Genomic DNA, 15,592 nt, shown 5'->3' with positions numbered 1-15,592 from the left:
TTTGGGGAAAGTTTCATGAGCTGCTGAGAAAAAGATAATGTTATTTGTGTTTGGGTGAAATGTTCTGTTAAGTATTTGAAGTTTTGCTAGGTCTGTTTGATTTATGACATGATTTAACTCCAGAATTTCTCTGTTTAATTTTTGTCTGGATGGCCTCTCTATTGCCTAGAGTCAGGTATCAAAGTCACCCACAATTCCTGTGTGTATGTCAGTATGTGATTTTAGTTGTACTAGTATTTATTTTATGAATTAGATGCATAAATGTTTAGAATTAGTGCATAAATATTTAGAATTGCAATATCTTCTTGATGAGCTTTTCCTTTGATGAGCATATAGTATCTTCCCTGTTTTTTCTTATTAGTTTTAATTTGAAGTCTACTTTGTTATATATTAAAATAGCTATTCCTCCTTGCTTCATGTATCCATTTGCTTGGAATATCTTTTTCCATCATTTTGCCTTGAGGTGATTGCTGTCTTTAATAGTAAGGCATGATTCCTGGATGCAGCAGAAAGATGGATCCTGTTTTCCAGTCTGTTCTGTTAGTCTCTGTCTTTTTACTGGAGAATTGAGACTATTATTCTTGAGTGTTATCAGAGAGCAGTGTTATTGATTGGTATCATTTTATAGTTTGGGTTTGACTTTCTAAACTTTTCATTTCCAGTTTTACCTCTTTTGACTTACTAGTATTACTTATTCCTTGAATCTTCTTGGGTATATTTAGCTTCTTCAGATTGAAGTTTTGCTTCTACTGTCTTATGCAGAGTTAGATTGGTAGATTAATACTGCTTAAATTTCATTTTATTGTGGAATGATTTTTCTTTATCCATCTATTGTGAATGGTGGTTTTTCTGGATATAGTAGTCTAGGCTGTTGTCTGTGGTCACTTAGAATTTGTAGAATATCTGTCAAGGTCCTTTTGGATTTTAGAGTCTCCATTGAGATTGTGGGTATTATTCTAATGGGCCCAGCTTATTTGTTACTTAATCATTTTCCTTTACAGCTTTTAATGTTCCCTATTTGTTCTATATGTTTAATGTTTTGATTACTTGTTGTGGGGTATTTCTTTTCTGGTCCTGTCTATTTGCTGTTCTGTATGCTTCTTGTATTTTTCTAGGCACCTCCTACTCTAAGTTAGAGAAATTTTCTTCCATCATTTTGCTGGACGTATTTTCTGTGCAGTTGATCTGGGTTTCTTCTGTCTATTTTTATTATTCATAGATTTTTGTCTTTTCATAGTATCCCAGATTTCCTGGATGTTTTGTGCCTAAATTATTTTAGATTTAATACTTTCTTTGACTACAGTTTCCATTTTTTTCTACCTGTCTTCTCCCCTCCATAAATTGTACTGTGTTGGTGATTGTACTGGCTAGTTATGTGTTAACATTTCTCTGGGCCTACCACTATAAGGTTACTTGTTTCTGGTGAAGACAGTGTCTGGCTATTATTGATTATTTTAGTGCTGGTGTCTAAGCATTGGGGGTTAGGATGATTGAGGTGATTTTTGCTGTTGATACTTGCTCTTGTCTTTGTTGGTGTTCCATTTCTTGGTTTTGTTGTGCTTTCAGAATGTTAGGAAACTATGATGGTTTTAGATTGCCTGATAGGGTAATGCCTCTGCAATTCAGTGGGTAGCAAGCATGAATAGAGGTGGGCTAGGAGAAAGGGCTGTGAATGGCTTCATAAAATAGCTAAAGGCATAAAGGCATCTCCTTCACACCTAGAGGTGGATTCCCCAGGGAGTTGGAGGTCTGGTGGGAAGAAGAGATTTTACAAGGAGAGTGAAGCAAAGAAGTTAACTGTCTGAAGAGCCAGGGATGAAAGGGCTGGGGGACCCTGGATCTGAACCAAGATTTGGAGTCTCCAGCTGAGGTGGGAGGAGAGGCACTGTAAGGAGTTGGTGACTGCACTGAAGGTGAGAATAGAGAAATCATAAAGGAAGATAGGAAAGACAGTGTGATTCACCTACCTTAGTTTGTAACAGTGTGTCTACTGGGATCATGGGTGGAAAGTGTTTCTAGGAATAGGCAGCTGACACACAGGGGTTAGAGGAGTGGACCACAGCAAGGTTTGGAGTAGTTTCTAGGGAGTGAAGGTATGGAAGAGGAGAGGCAAGCAGTCTGTCATAGGACTAGGGGGAGACTGGAGTGATTGTAGTGGCATACAGACAGGACAGTGGAGATGACCTATCCCCGTGCAGGTCAGGTGTGTTCACTGGGGATCCATTCCATGAACGGAAGTGTTTCTTGGTACAGGAAGCTGACACAAAGGCCTTCTCTCTCTCTCTCTCTCTCTCTCTCTATTTTAATAAGGCTACTTTGTTCAGTTAGTGCTGTCCTGATTCTTTAATTAGTGTGGACCTGGTTGAATTTTTACTTTCCTTCAACCATGCTTTAAAAAAAAAATTAGGAAAGGAGAGCCCAACAAAACAGCTAAAAAAAAAAAAGCAAAAACGAACCAAGGGCAATTTTCCTCTTTCTCCTTCCCTATTTTTCTTAATTTTTTCTTCATAAATAACTTGGAATAATAATGGGTGTCCTAGGAGACTTCATAAAGACAGTACTAATTACTAGCAACATACTAGACTTGCAGTTCTGGGCATGGTAATTGCTACAACTACAGTAACTTCTAGTTTCATAACAATCTTATTTAGGACATTGAAATGATGAAATGTTAAGTTTAGTAGGTTTTTTTGTTTTGGTTTGGTTTTTTGCCCTGAAGTCTCACTCTGTTGCCTAGGCTGGCCCCAAATCCTGGGCTCTAGTGACCCAAGTAACTGGGACTACAGAAGAAAATCACCACAATGCACTAGACGGAAAAGGTCTCAAACTATGGAATGTGAAATTTGAAATGCCAAAGAGCCTGCTTAGAATTTTTCTATATTTTTTAATAATCTTTTTTAAATCTCTTATTTTTTTATCTCTACCTTCTCAAATGTCACCTTGTGAGGTTTTTTTAGGTCTAATGTTAGTGAAGCCGACTCAGTATTCTTACTAGGGTACATATTCTCCTTCTGTACCTTGCCCCATCCCAAATATCCATAATGTGGTGTGCCATTGATAAATTACTCCATTTTCTATATTGATAACCAGTTAATTTGGACCCTACAACTTAATGACTCCCACATATTAGACAAGCATTAATTTATGGTTATGTAGGCCATTTAGAGAGCTTCCTTCTAAAAATGGACCCTTCAAACAGTGAGGAAGGATTTAATCATGGCTCTTTTTTCTTCCTTCTTAAAGTGTTACATTTTAGAAAGCACATTTATGATTATTATAATGAGTACAAAATAAATGTCTAAGAGCACATGAAACTTACCATAATAGTTAAACATTGATATATAACGTTGGGTTTCTATTAGTAGTAGTAGTGTTGTTTTGTATTGGGGTAGTGCTCTGGGAATAGTAAAGCATTCACGGAATCCAGGAGGCAGTGAAACATGAAGGTAGTACGGAAGGAATAACTTTGAGTTGGTTGTAAAGCACACTTTGCCTGGTTAGCCCAGTGTGAATTCCCTAAAATGGGCAATGGGGAAATGGTTATTTTTCCAAAAGGAAAATAGAAGGTTCTAGTTCTTGCTTCTTTCATGCTGGAGGGAACTTTAATACATTAGCTTACATTCTGCTAATACTTAGAGAATAATTTTACTTAATAAATGGTTGTTCATATAAAATAATGGTAAAATATGGATTTGTATTTCTGTAAATAAGACATTTTATGGGGTTTGAATAAAGCATATTTTGTGAGTCCATTCATGTCTAACCTCTCAGTGATGCTTTCTATTCTACTTGAGTAAACAGTGCAGGGCAGTTCTGTAAGTTGGCTTTTACTAGCACTTTCTGATAGAAATATAGTGTAAGCCACATACATTAATATTAATTGTGTTATAGTCTAATTTCAAAGTCAAAAGAACAACGTGAAATTGATTTCAATAATGTATCTTAGTCTAAAAGTCAAAATATTTTAACCTGTAATCAATAAAAATGTTAATTAGTTCTTTTTTATGCATCACATATTTTACATTTTCAGTACATCTGTTCACACTAGCCACATTTAATATGTTTAATAACCACTGCATTTAACCACTGTCCTAAGAAGCACAGAGTTAGAACATTAGTTTGTAATCACACAAAAAAGGTGGAGAACAGCATGTCTTCATTATCTTTGTATAACAGAGTTCCTGGTATATTTTATCTAAGTGTGACCTGGCTCACAGTAGCAGAAATGTGTAATATTGAGGACTGAAATAGAAAGTGATGAAAGTGGGTTGAGGAACCACCATTGTGATGTAAATACCCAGTAAAGAGGTGTGTGTGTTGGGGAGGGTGTTAGATAATGGCAGAACTCTTGCTTAATACTTTTTAAGGTTCAAGTACCACAAAAATAGTAATTCTGTATTTTTGGTCTTACATATTCATTTAAATTTAGGAACTGAGATTCAGAACTATTTACTATTTTTTGGTTTTGTAGTGAGTAGTCCTCCCTTCTCTGCCACTAGAGCACTGTCATTACAGGTTGAATCACCGAATCACCATGCCTGGTACCATCTTCAGCTGTAATCTTGAATTATTTATGACCAAATTTTGTGGAACAAATAACAGCCTCATAAAGTTTCATGGACAATCATATCTAAGCACCAGGCAGATGCCCAGGCTCTTACTAAGCTATTCTCTGAAGCAGTCCTCTACTTTCTGAAGCCCTTCCTGTCAGTAGGCCCAACCTAGTGGTTAAGTGCCCTTTCTCACTCTTATTTAAATTCTAACATCTATAGAAAAGATTGACAGAGTCAGAGAGGAAAGGAAGCATAGTTGTCACCTTGGGTCATTTTTTTGCAATGGAGGTGGCAGTAAATGGACCTAAAACAGAAAATATCAGAGGAGTACATTTTTCTCAGAAATCTAAATGTAATATAATTATGTAATATTAACCTATAACCTGTGCTAAAATAAGTTGGGGTAAAATATTCAGAAGAATCCTGATATGTCATTTACTTTTTTCAAAGTTATTTTGAAGTTGAGTTCATTTACTCTTGGGCTCTGGTTGTAATGAAATAACCAAATGTAACACCACTATTGCCTTCAGTAAGCTCTTGTTTTAGAGAAATATCTAGTTACAAAACAGGCTCCAGCAAATGCATGTAGTGCTTATCTTTGAGTTTGTTGATAAGTACCCCCTGATATAGAAGACAGGAATGGGGAACCATATGCTTTACTCATGAGATGGGTCTGCATCCTAGGACATTGTGAAGATGTTGACCAGATTTGAAAAATAGGAGTGACAAAACAGATTTTGTGGTTTTAAAAGATAATGTTATGTTATAGGCAAAAGTGGATGTAGTACATGGGTTTTTAAAGCAGTTACATCAGAGATGAGACAACTCAGCAGTGGGTTACAGAAGTGTGGATACACATTGACAAAGATGGGTTGATGGAAGAGACAGGAGAAAGTACTAAATTTGACTTAGGCAAATAATGCAGAGAACACAGAAGAAAAAGTGACTTGCTTCAATATTTAGCTCCCCATCTTCAGCTGAAAAATTGTGTTGAGAATTAAATTTAAATCCACTAAAGTATGTTTAGTTATATTATCTTTCATTGACTATTTACCTCAGATAATATACAACTCAGCAGATGAAAAGAGTAGGTTTATATAAAAATACTTTTAATATAACAGATTCTAATAAAGTAAACAACTGACTGGAGGGATGTCCTAGCAATGACTTCATACAAGAAGTAATTTTGAGTTGTATCGTAAAGATTCAAGAGCTATTAACAGAACTCCCAAATTTATGTCTCTAACCTGTATATTTCTTCTTCTGTCTGACTCTATCCCCAGTAATTCCTTTTCAATACATAAAGTAGATCTTAAATTTATTACCTGCACAACTAAATTCCTGCTCTTCATTCCTTTAAACTCACTCCTCTCAAAATTATCCCCTGCTAGCAGATGGTTTCCCTTTTGGGAGAATAAACTGAAGCCCTTACAGTGTAAGACCCTATCCTCCCTGCCCCAGCCAATCCTTTTGTCTCTTAACTGCTTGATTTTTGTTTCTCTTTTGTGTTCACTCTGTTTTTAGCCAAGCCAATTCCTGTTGATCTTAAAGAGCTCTCCGTATTTCTCATCCTGGTGATTTGGTTTTTCTTTTCCTCCTCCCGATGCCCTCTGTTCTTACTCCTTACTCTTCCAGGTCTTTGCTCAAATGTCATCTTTTTGATAAAGCTTTCCCTTGTTAAAGTCACATTCGTCACTCCTTTTGCTTTTACTTCCTGATCTCATTTTTCTTTGTGCCACTCACCAGTTGACATCTATGTCTTGTACTTATTGATATGTTTATTATGTTTCACCATACTGGAACACTAGCTCCATGAAAGGATGAATTTGGAACTGTTTCATTCATTGGCTTATCCCTAGAGCTTAGAGTAGTGCCTGGAACATATTAAGCATTCATACAAATATTTGTTAAATTAATGATTTGAGGCCAGTGAGATTGATAAGCAGGTCAAGGTCCTTGCCACCAAGCCTGGTGACTGGAGTTCAGTCCCTAGAATTCATGTGATAGGAGAGAGTCAACTCCTGCAAGTTGTCCACACATGCACACATGCCTACCACATATGTACATAAGCACACACATGAATGAGTAAGAATAAAAAAATAAATGTGTAATTTGATGAATTGAGGATTATTTTAGATGATGGAAATGACGTGACTTGAAGGGAACATGTGTAGTAGTGTATTATGAAAAAGTTCATGAGTTTGCGAAACATTAGAAAAGAGATTCTGCGAGGCATTTACAGTGGGAGGACCTTCAATAGCAGTTCAAAGGTTATTTGCTTTAATTCTACATGTCAATTCAGAATTTTTTTTAGTGAATAACCAGCCAATAAACATTTTTGACTTTACAATGCTGACTTCTGTTAGAGCTGCTCAGCTCTACCATGTAGCATAGATAAGATGTGATTGAGTGTGGCTGCTTCAGTGAAATATTACCAAAACATGCTTGATCATATCTGATCCATAAGCTGTAGTGTGCCATCACCTGCTATGATTCAATGATGATAATTTTGAGATTTTTTTTACATTGAACAATGTTTATTTGAGCAAAGAATGGATTCAAGAACTAGGAAGCACCCTGGAGCAAAGGAGCTTTGGAGAGCTCTACCCAGCAACCTGGAAGGCAAATTTATGTAATTTGAATTTTTAGTAATTATTTTATAAATTTTATAAAATTACATCACTTTCATCCATCACTTTTCTCCCTTCCTCCAGCCCCTCCCAGCAACCCTCTCTTGAAACCCTCCCATGTCCCTCTCCCACTCTCAAGTTGATAGTTTCTTTTCCTTTTATTATTATTATTATTATTATTATTATTATTATTATTATTATTACATACTCTTGTGTGTGTACAAATACACAACCTGCTGAGTCTGTGTAGCTTGGTGTGTATGGTTTCAAAGCTGACCACTCTGCACGAGACAACCAGTAATGGGACTTATCCTTGGGAGAAACTAATTTCCTTTCTCCCATCAGCTTTTGTTGTCTATAGTTCTTGGTTTAGGTGTGGAACCCTGAGAAAATTAACCCATGGTAACATGTTCTTTGATAATGCCTTTGTTCTGATCCTGTTTATACAGCCATTTCTAGAAGAAACCGTTTCACGGCAGATTCTGTGGTATTTTGGCTCTTATAATCTTACACCCTACAACCCCCTCCTCTGTCATGCTGCCTGAGTCAAAAATGCAAGAGCTGTGATGTAAATGTATGCAACGGGGGCTAGACTCCCCATGGTATTTGACTTCTGCATTGTGTCCAATTGTAGTTTTCTGTGATGGTCTCCATTTGCTGTTAAGGAGGCTTCATTGCTAAGGGGTACCTGTGGATATAAGAATAAGATTTAGGTCGGGCGTTGGTGGCGCACGCCTTTAATCCCAGCACTTGGGAGGCAGAGGCAGGTGGATCTCTGTGAATTTGAGGCCAGCCTGGTCTACAAGAGCTAGTTCCAGGGCAGCCTCCAAAGCCACAGAGAAACCCTGTCTTGAAAAGCCAAAAAAAAAAAAAAAAAAAAGAATAAGATTTAGAATCTAGTGAGGAATTAATGTTGGTCTAGCAAAGTAGCAATAGTAGATTATTTTCTCAAGTTCATGACCTCACTAGCTCCAGGAAGCTAGGTTTCCACTACCAGTCATGATTTCTCCAGATTTTTTTCAATAGGAATATGATGTAAATTTTTATTTTTTAATGATTTACTAATTTTTAAAAAATTGTATGTGCATTGGTGCTTTTTCTTACTTGTCTGTCTGTGTGAGGGTATCAGATTCCCTGGAACTGTTACAGACAGTGGTGAGCTGCCATGTGGGTACAGGGAATTGAACCCCAGTCCTCCAGAAAAGCAGCCAGTGCTCTTAACCACTGAGCTTTTCTCCAGCCCCAATGAAAATTTTCTATGAAAAAAGAATAGCTTTGGCAGAAGTGTGGAAAGTAGATCTGAGGGAAGCTGTGGGTGAGGCGATGTGTTTGTGGGATCCTGGAGCTAGTTACAAGGAAAGCTGGTAAGAGCCTCAACCAATTATAACGCTGAGAGGATGAAGTCCAAGGATTGTGGGGGACAGGAAAATGGGCAGGTTTTCTAGGAGTAAGTGAGAGAGCCTGGGAAAGATGGGAGAGCAAAAGGTTTCCAGTCAACCTGGTATGTGTGCTACACTTGAAATGAGGCTAATATCTTATTTCAGAACTGATAGTTTTGTCTATAACAAAAATTGGAATTAAATTTTGTATTCTAACAAAGAGAGAAAAACTATAGATAATGAAATTTTAACAAACTTTATAATCAGTCTGATTACATTTTTATTGTTACAGCCTTACATAAATCCATGTGGTGTCTCCTCAGTCTTTATAGTTATTTTTAGATATTCCATTGTAAAACTTTTTTTTTTTTTGGTTTTTCGAGACAGGGTTTCTCTGTATTGTTTTGGAGCCTGTCCTGGAACTTGCTCTGTAGACTAGGCTGGCCTCGAACTCACAGAGATCCGCCTACCTCTGCCTACCGAGTGCTGGGATTAAAGGTGTGTGCCACCAACACCCAACATCATTGTAAAATGTTTTAATACTTAATTATGTATTGTTAGTGATTAATATGAAATTTATATTATGAAATTAAGCAGAATAAGAAGCCATATTCCACACAAACAGTAAATGTAATACAATTGAATTCCATATTACTAAAAATATTCTAAATAAGTATAATAATGTTACATGAATTAATTTTAACCCTGTCTGAAATAGTTTTAATCATCTATATCTATGTATCTCCAAAATGAGATTATTGTAAATAGTTTTGAAGTAGTTTTATTTTGTGTTGTGAAGTTTGTAAAGTGAGGCCTTTGGCTTGCCGTCTACTACCTCAGTGGATTCTAGGAAGCAAACTCAGGGGCTCATGCCAGTGAGGCTCTCCCCAGCCTCTGTGTTTTCTTTAATACCAGTTGGAATTTAATGTTTGTTTATATTACTAGTGTCCACTATCTCTTCCTAAATTACAATTTCCCTGAAGATAGCAGTCTAGAACAATGGAAGACCTAATAGAAATATATAGTCTAAATGTGGGAGTGAAAAATGTGTTGAAAGCAAAGGTGAACTATATGCTATTGGGGTTACTTATGTTAAGCCCTAAATGACAAGGTAAATCATTGCTAGTAGAAAATAATACATTTTTTAATGTGGTGATGATTTAGTAAGAAATATTAATTCTCAGATATTTTTGTATTACTCTCTTTTACAAGTGAATTTTGTCAGGTGTTCTTAGGATTACATTTGAACGCTTTTATTAAGTGCATCTGTAATTTGGAATTTTTAAAATTGAGGGTCCTATTAATGATAATATTTATATACAGAACTTTGTGCTATAGGAGCTTCATACAAATCCTGAGTTTTATAAATGACAAGTGAGGTGAATAAGGTCAAGAAATTAGATCATTTAAGAGCATGTGACAGTAAATTAAGTAGACAAGACTCAAACCCAATTATTCTTTCCACTGTATCAGATTGAAATAGATTATCTATAACCTATTTGCTTTTAGCCTATGATTTTTAATGCATTTGTAATCATAGTCTTTTATGGTACTTACTAAGCCCATCTGAAGTTCTAGAGATTATTTTTTCTACTTCAACTTTTGAAAATACTGTTTTATTTTACTGAGGAAAGTAATGTATGTAATATGTACAAATATGTTTTATCTGAATAATAGGAATTACATTTAAACCTCAATTTGAAAACTTTAATCTGGGTTATAAGTATTAATATAATATACCTTGGTCAAGCATTTAAAACTTTTCATTTGTGGGCTAACAAAGTAAACGTGTTAGTTTATATGTATCAGAATATAAACAATATTTGTTCATCAGCTTTTTTCTAAAAAGCTTTAGGTTTTCATATCATAAAATGTATCATTTTTTTCCAGTGGTAAAGAGCTAAAATTTTGCTTTCCTATCTCTTCACCTCCTGTTCCCTAACTATAGTGCTACATTTGAACATTGGAACTGTCAAGGTTTCATACTTGAATGAGTCAGTATAAACTTGTATTCTGAAACAGCATCTTTGCTTTGTCTTTTTCTTTTCTTTTTCTCTCTTTCTCTTCCTTTCTTTCTTTCTTTTTTCTTTCTTTCTTTCTTTCTTTCTTTCTTTCTGTCTCATTTCTTTCGATTAATGCATTGGCATTTGATGTGTTTGCCCAGATGAAGGGGAGCGATGGTTTTAGTTCAGTGGAGAGAATTGGTGACTAATGAAGGGAGAGTCACACAGCCTGGCTGCACAGGCCGTTCCTATCAGTGGGAATTGTACCTTCATGAAGAAAACTAAAGCATATGTGTGGTCACAACTAATCCTTGTCATCATGCCATGAAAGCCTGGGGATTCGTGATCAAAGCAATGAGCCTACCCTGGATTGTGGTATAACCTCTGTTTGAACCTATCACATTTTTGTTTTAGGAGATGATCACTAAAATTTGACCATGTCACCTGCCTCTAAAACCTATCTTCCTAATTAACTGATAGAAATTAAAATTGTTGTCAGCAAGCTGAAGGGAAATATGGACTGTAAATATAGCTGTCTCCTGTCAGTGTTGTTTACTTGTCATTTCCCGCTGATGCTTTAAAGAATTTCTGAACATGTGTTTTTTATCCAGAGCTGAGTGTTCTGTTCAGATGAATATAAAGCATATTTCACTTTGTAAGTGTGCATTTAAAGCATCAGAAAGACATAATCTTTGACTCTGTTACTAAATTTCATCTGTCAAAGAAGATATTTTTGAATAGTATTCTTTGGTGTTGTATCACAGCATGGTTCTTAGGGAGATGCTGTTTTCAAAAGGAACTGTGCTGAGATGCCTGAGTGTCGGCATCATCCTTAATAATGCTTTGACTCTCTGGACATGTGTTCTTTTGGTTTATATTGGTGTCTTTATTAAGTTCATGTTTGTTTCATGATGAGAGGGGATTCAACTTTCATCAACTCACAGTGCTTTACTTCTCTTGAGCTTACAGAATGTTTTAACTGTGTATGTTCCCCCTCTTAGTAATTTAATTGTGCTTATTTGATTATATCCTTCATACTATGTGTAGAATCTTCATAATATCTCTTCAGTATTAATTTCTTGGAAAGACTTATTCTATTTAAACTTGTGTTGTTTTTAAATGTCTCTAATAGAACTAATTTTTTCATGGAAAAGGGTTAGTTAAGCTTTAGACCTGGGCATGTAGGGTTTCTCACACTGTACTTAATCTTATACTTATTTTTTAACCCTTTTCTAAACCAATTGAATTTCTCCTCATTGATCATTAAAAATAAATGGCGTATACATGTCAATCTCAGTATCTCTTCTTAAGGTACCTTCCTTATCAGGAATGCCCTTGTCTTTTCCTCTGCTATTATTTAGGTTAAATACCATTTTTCTTTATTTTTGTGGTGTTTGTGTGTGTATATGCACACTCATGTGTATGAGTGCAGGTGCATATGTACGACAGCACACATATAAAGACCAATCTTCCTTTCTACATTGTTTCAATAGGGCCTTTTTTCAGTTTTTTCAGTTTGCCACTGACTGTATGTGTGTGTGTATATGTATATATATACTTCTCATAGATCTTTCACTTTGATCTGTGTTTTCTTTTGTTTTGGTTTATTTGGTTTTGTTTTGGTTTTTCAAGACAGAATTTCTCTGTGTAACAACCCTGGCCATCCTAGAACTTGCTTTGTAGACCAGGCTGGCCTCAAACTCACAGAGATCTACCTGCCTCTGCCTCCCAAATGCTGGGATTAAAGGCTTGTGCCACCACTGCCCAGCTGATCTGTGTTCTATATGGACAGTAAACACTCTTCTTTCTCTGTTCAAACATTGACACAGTTATCTGTAAAGGTTTAAAACAAATCAGTTTTATCTACCTTTTTATCTACCCAAGGGTTAAGTAATCAACCAAAAATAATTTGCTCATCTGTAATCTAAACACTTGTGAGGTGAAGCCATGAGAATAGCCACAAGTTCAGAGACTGTCTGGGCTACATAGAAAATTCCAGGAATAACTTGGGCTACAGTGTAAAACCTGCAGTGTCTCAGAAAAAGTAAAAACAAACAAACAAACACAAAACCTTACTATGTTTTATTATTTTACTAGAAGGCAGCATTCACACTCTATTTCTATTCCAGCCTATATTGAATTCTTCCTACCATTTTGTGTCCCAAAAATGTACTGCCAGGTAATATATTAGAAATTAATTACTACAATAAACATAAAATCGTAGTGACAAACTCAAACATAGAAGAACCATCCTAATTTGAGTCTAGCCTTTACTCATATCAGGGCAGTGGAAAATTCATCCAAAATTATTAAAGTGGCAGGACAAGGCCTTCCATTTTTCAAAGCTTGAATGGGAATCCAGGTTCTGGGTAGAAAATTGGCCTTTCTGCCTTCCACCCGTTCAGCATTTTTGTCATGTTCTTAGAATAATATTTGCAGTCTTGACTGCAGACATCTTTCCCTCTCATACCATGTTCTGTTCCTGCCCCTCCTGCCTTCTCCTCCCTACATGCCGCACCCTCACCACACTCTCTTGTTCCTGCCCCATCCTTCTCTCCTTTCTCCTTCCCTCCAGGCTGAATAAACTGACCATATGTTTTAAGAAACATGTTTCATTAATCTTTGGGAAACCACATAACTACCTCTTTAGTTTCTGTTTCACTCAGTCAGTCTGGAGTGTGGAGATATGACAGTGTGTGTGTATGTGTGTGTGTGTGTGTGTGTGTGTGTGTGTGGTGTGTGTGTGTGTGTGTGAGTGTGTGTATGTGTGTGGTGTGTGTGTATGTGTGTGTATATGTGTGTGTGGTGTGGTGTATGTGTGTATGTGTGTGTGGTGTGTGTGTGTGTGTGTGTGTGTGTGTGTGTGTGTGATGTGACTAGAGGGGAGTATGTTCCATGGTGCATATAAGGAGGTCAGAGGATAGTTTGGGAGTTGGTTCTCTCTTGCCACCATGGGTCTCCGGGGAGGTCAAACTCTCATCCTCAGGCTTATGTGATGGGATCATTTACTGCTCAGCCATCTTGGACAGATATAATTTAAAGATAAAGTTTTACTATATAGCCTATACTGGCCTCCATCTTACTATGTAATCCAGGTAGCTTTACCCTCCTGGTGACCTGTTTTCTTCCATCAGCTTTCTGATTGCTGGAGTTCATGGCACCAGCCACCATACCTACCTTACTTTCATTCATTCATTTATAAGATGGAGCCATTAGCTCACCTTATAAAGCTGTTATGAAGATGAAATATGGTAAAGTTTATTAGAAATCTAACCTCTTCACTCAAGCCATGCAATAAATGTTAGCTTTATACAAATATATTATTACTCTTTTCTACATGAACTAGCATTCACTTGTCTTTATTTCTTTTGCCAATTAGAGATTAGAGTTACAGGCAAGGCTTCCAAAAAGATATCTAAAAATTTTGTGTGTGAGGGCTATCCAATTTAAGGTTAAACTTTTTAAATAAGATTCTTCTTTTAAAGGATAAATAATCATTCACTTTAGAAGTCTTTCAAGTCTAATGATCATGGAGTTGTGGGGCATTTTAAGGAGAAGCTCATTCTGCCCAGCATAGTTAATTATCAAGATTGTAAACAAAAGACATGCAATTCACAGTCAAGCAGCATTCCATATGGACTATGAAAGTGAGACTAGCTTCATTCTTGCTGCATCTTTTTTCTCTGCTCTGGCAAGTTCATACTGACCTTGTCCAGAATCTGATGACCTCTCTATTTTACTACTGTTTGGAAATCCAGACCTGTGATAGCTGGCCCTGAGGGGGTTTCTGAAAGACCACTGAGGCACTGACCCATGTCAAGACTGGATTTTAAGTCTGCTCTCAGGGCCTCTGGAAATGTTACATATACTCCCTGGCCACAAACCCCTACTGGCTGCATTTTTCTTCTTTTTTAAATTTTGGTTTTATAGCCATTATATGTAATTTAATTAGCTTCTTATGCAGGTTGTTTTCTAGACTAATGATAAATTTTTATCTTCTGTTAGAGTTAGTATCTTAAAAATCTTTCATGTTTTGATGTGAAAATTGCTGTTTATCTATGGCTAAAATGCAAATAATTATTCTCCTGGTTGATAAAGAGACTCAAGTAATAACATTTTTAACTCTTATTCTATAAAAATTGTTTTCTGCTACGAATTCCATATATTACATCTTAAAATGTTTTTCTTGGGCTGTTAATGTTATAGCATGCAACTTAAGTTTATATCTTGTTGTTTCTCAATTATTACTTGCTTATTTGAATTTAAGAGTTTCTTAGGCTTTGAGATGTGACCTCAAGGAAAGGCTGTCGGATATGTTCATTAAGATGCTGTGTACATTTTCCTGGTCATGGTCTTCTCTAATAACTGGAAGTTGGTGACAAAACAAAGAGAAAAAAATTACTTATATAATTTTGTCGTTGTTTTTCTGTGTAATAGGAATTAATCAGACCATGTTACATGTATCTAGTTCTTATCCTATATTTTATGGTGTAACATTTCTTTCATTTTTAAATAGGAATTGATTCCTGAATTTTATTATCTCCCTGAGATGTTTGTCAACTTCAATAATTATAACCTTGGAGTGATGGATGATGGGACAGTGGTGTCTGATGTTGAACTTCCTCCTTGGGCCAAAACCTCAGAAGAGTTTGTTCGCATAAACAGATTGGTAAGATAGCAGTCATCTGCTCTGTCATTTGTTGACGTGAAACATTAACCCTTGCCTTCCTGTGGAACACTGTAGCTGGCAGGAGCTGCCGAAAGTAGCACAGGGCTTCACTGGCTACCACATGCTTCAAAGGATTGTAGTGAATTTAAGGTACAATGGCTTGTTAAATCCAGAACTTAAGTTGCTTTCTGTATGTTCTTCATAATTTAAAATTATAAGCAAATGATACTGGAGAACCAGGAATTATTTGTGTTTTTAAGCAGGAGCCTCTCTTGACAAGGAAGGGTTATTTTGCATTTCATGCTAGATCATAGCACATTTTAGTAACAAAGAACATTTTCAAGTTACATCCTATACA

General features: G+C 36.2%; 1 protein-coding gene across 4 annotated transcripts in view; it reads left to right on the top strand.

Annotated features, from left to right (window-relative positions):
* The window catches only part of Lrba (LPS responsive beige-like anchor protein), a 539,975-nt gene that overhangs the window by 405,371 nt on the left and 119,012 nt on the right, over positions 1-15,592 (top strand). For all 4 annotated transcript variants that reach the window (XM_040752567.1, XM_040752566.1, XM_040752565.1 and 1 more), the window contains exon 47: positions 15,082-15,234. In XM_040752567.1, coding sequence (XP_040608501.1) covers positions 15,082-15,234 — 153 coding nt within the window. The remainder of the gene's footprint in view (positions 1-15,081; positions 15,235-15,592) is intronic.

This window comes from Mesocricetus auratus, unplaced genomic scaffold (assembly GCF_017639785.1).
Source record: "Mesocricetus auratus isolate SY011 unplaced genomic scaffold, BCM_Maur_2.0 Super-Scaffold_100009, whole genome shotgun sequence".
Taxonomy (NCBI): Eukaryota; Metazoa; Chordata; class Mammalia; order Rodentia; family Cricetidae; genus Mesocricetus; species Mesocricetus auratus.
Note: the sequence above shows the minus strand (reverse complement) of the source record. Positions and strands in the feature narration are given on the sequence as shown.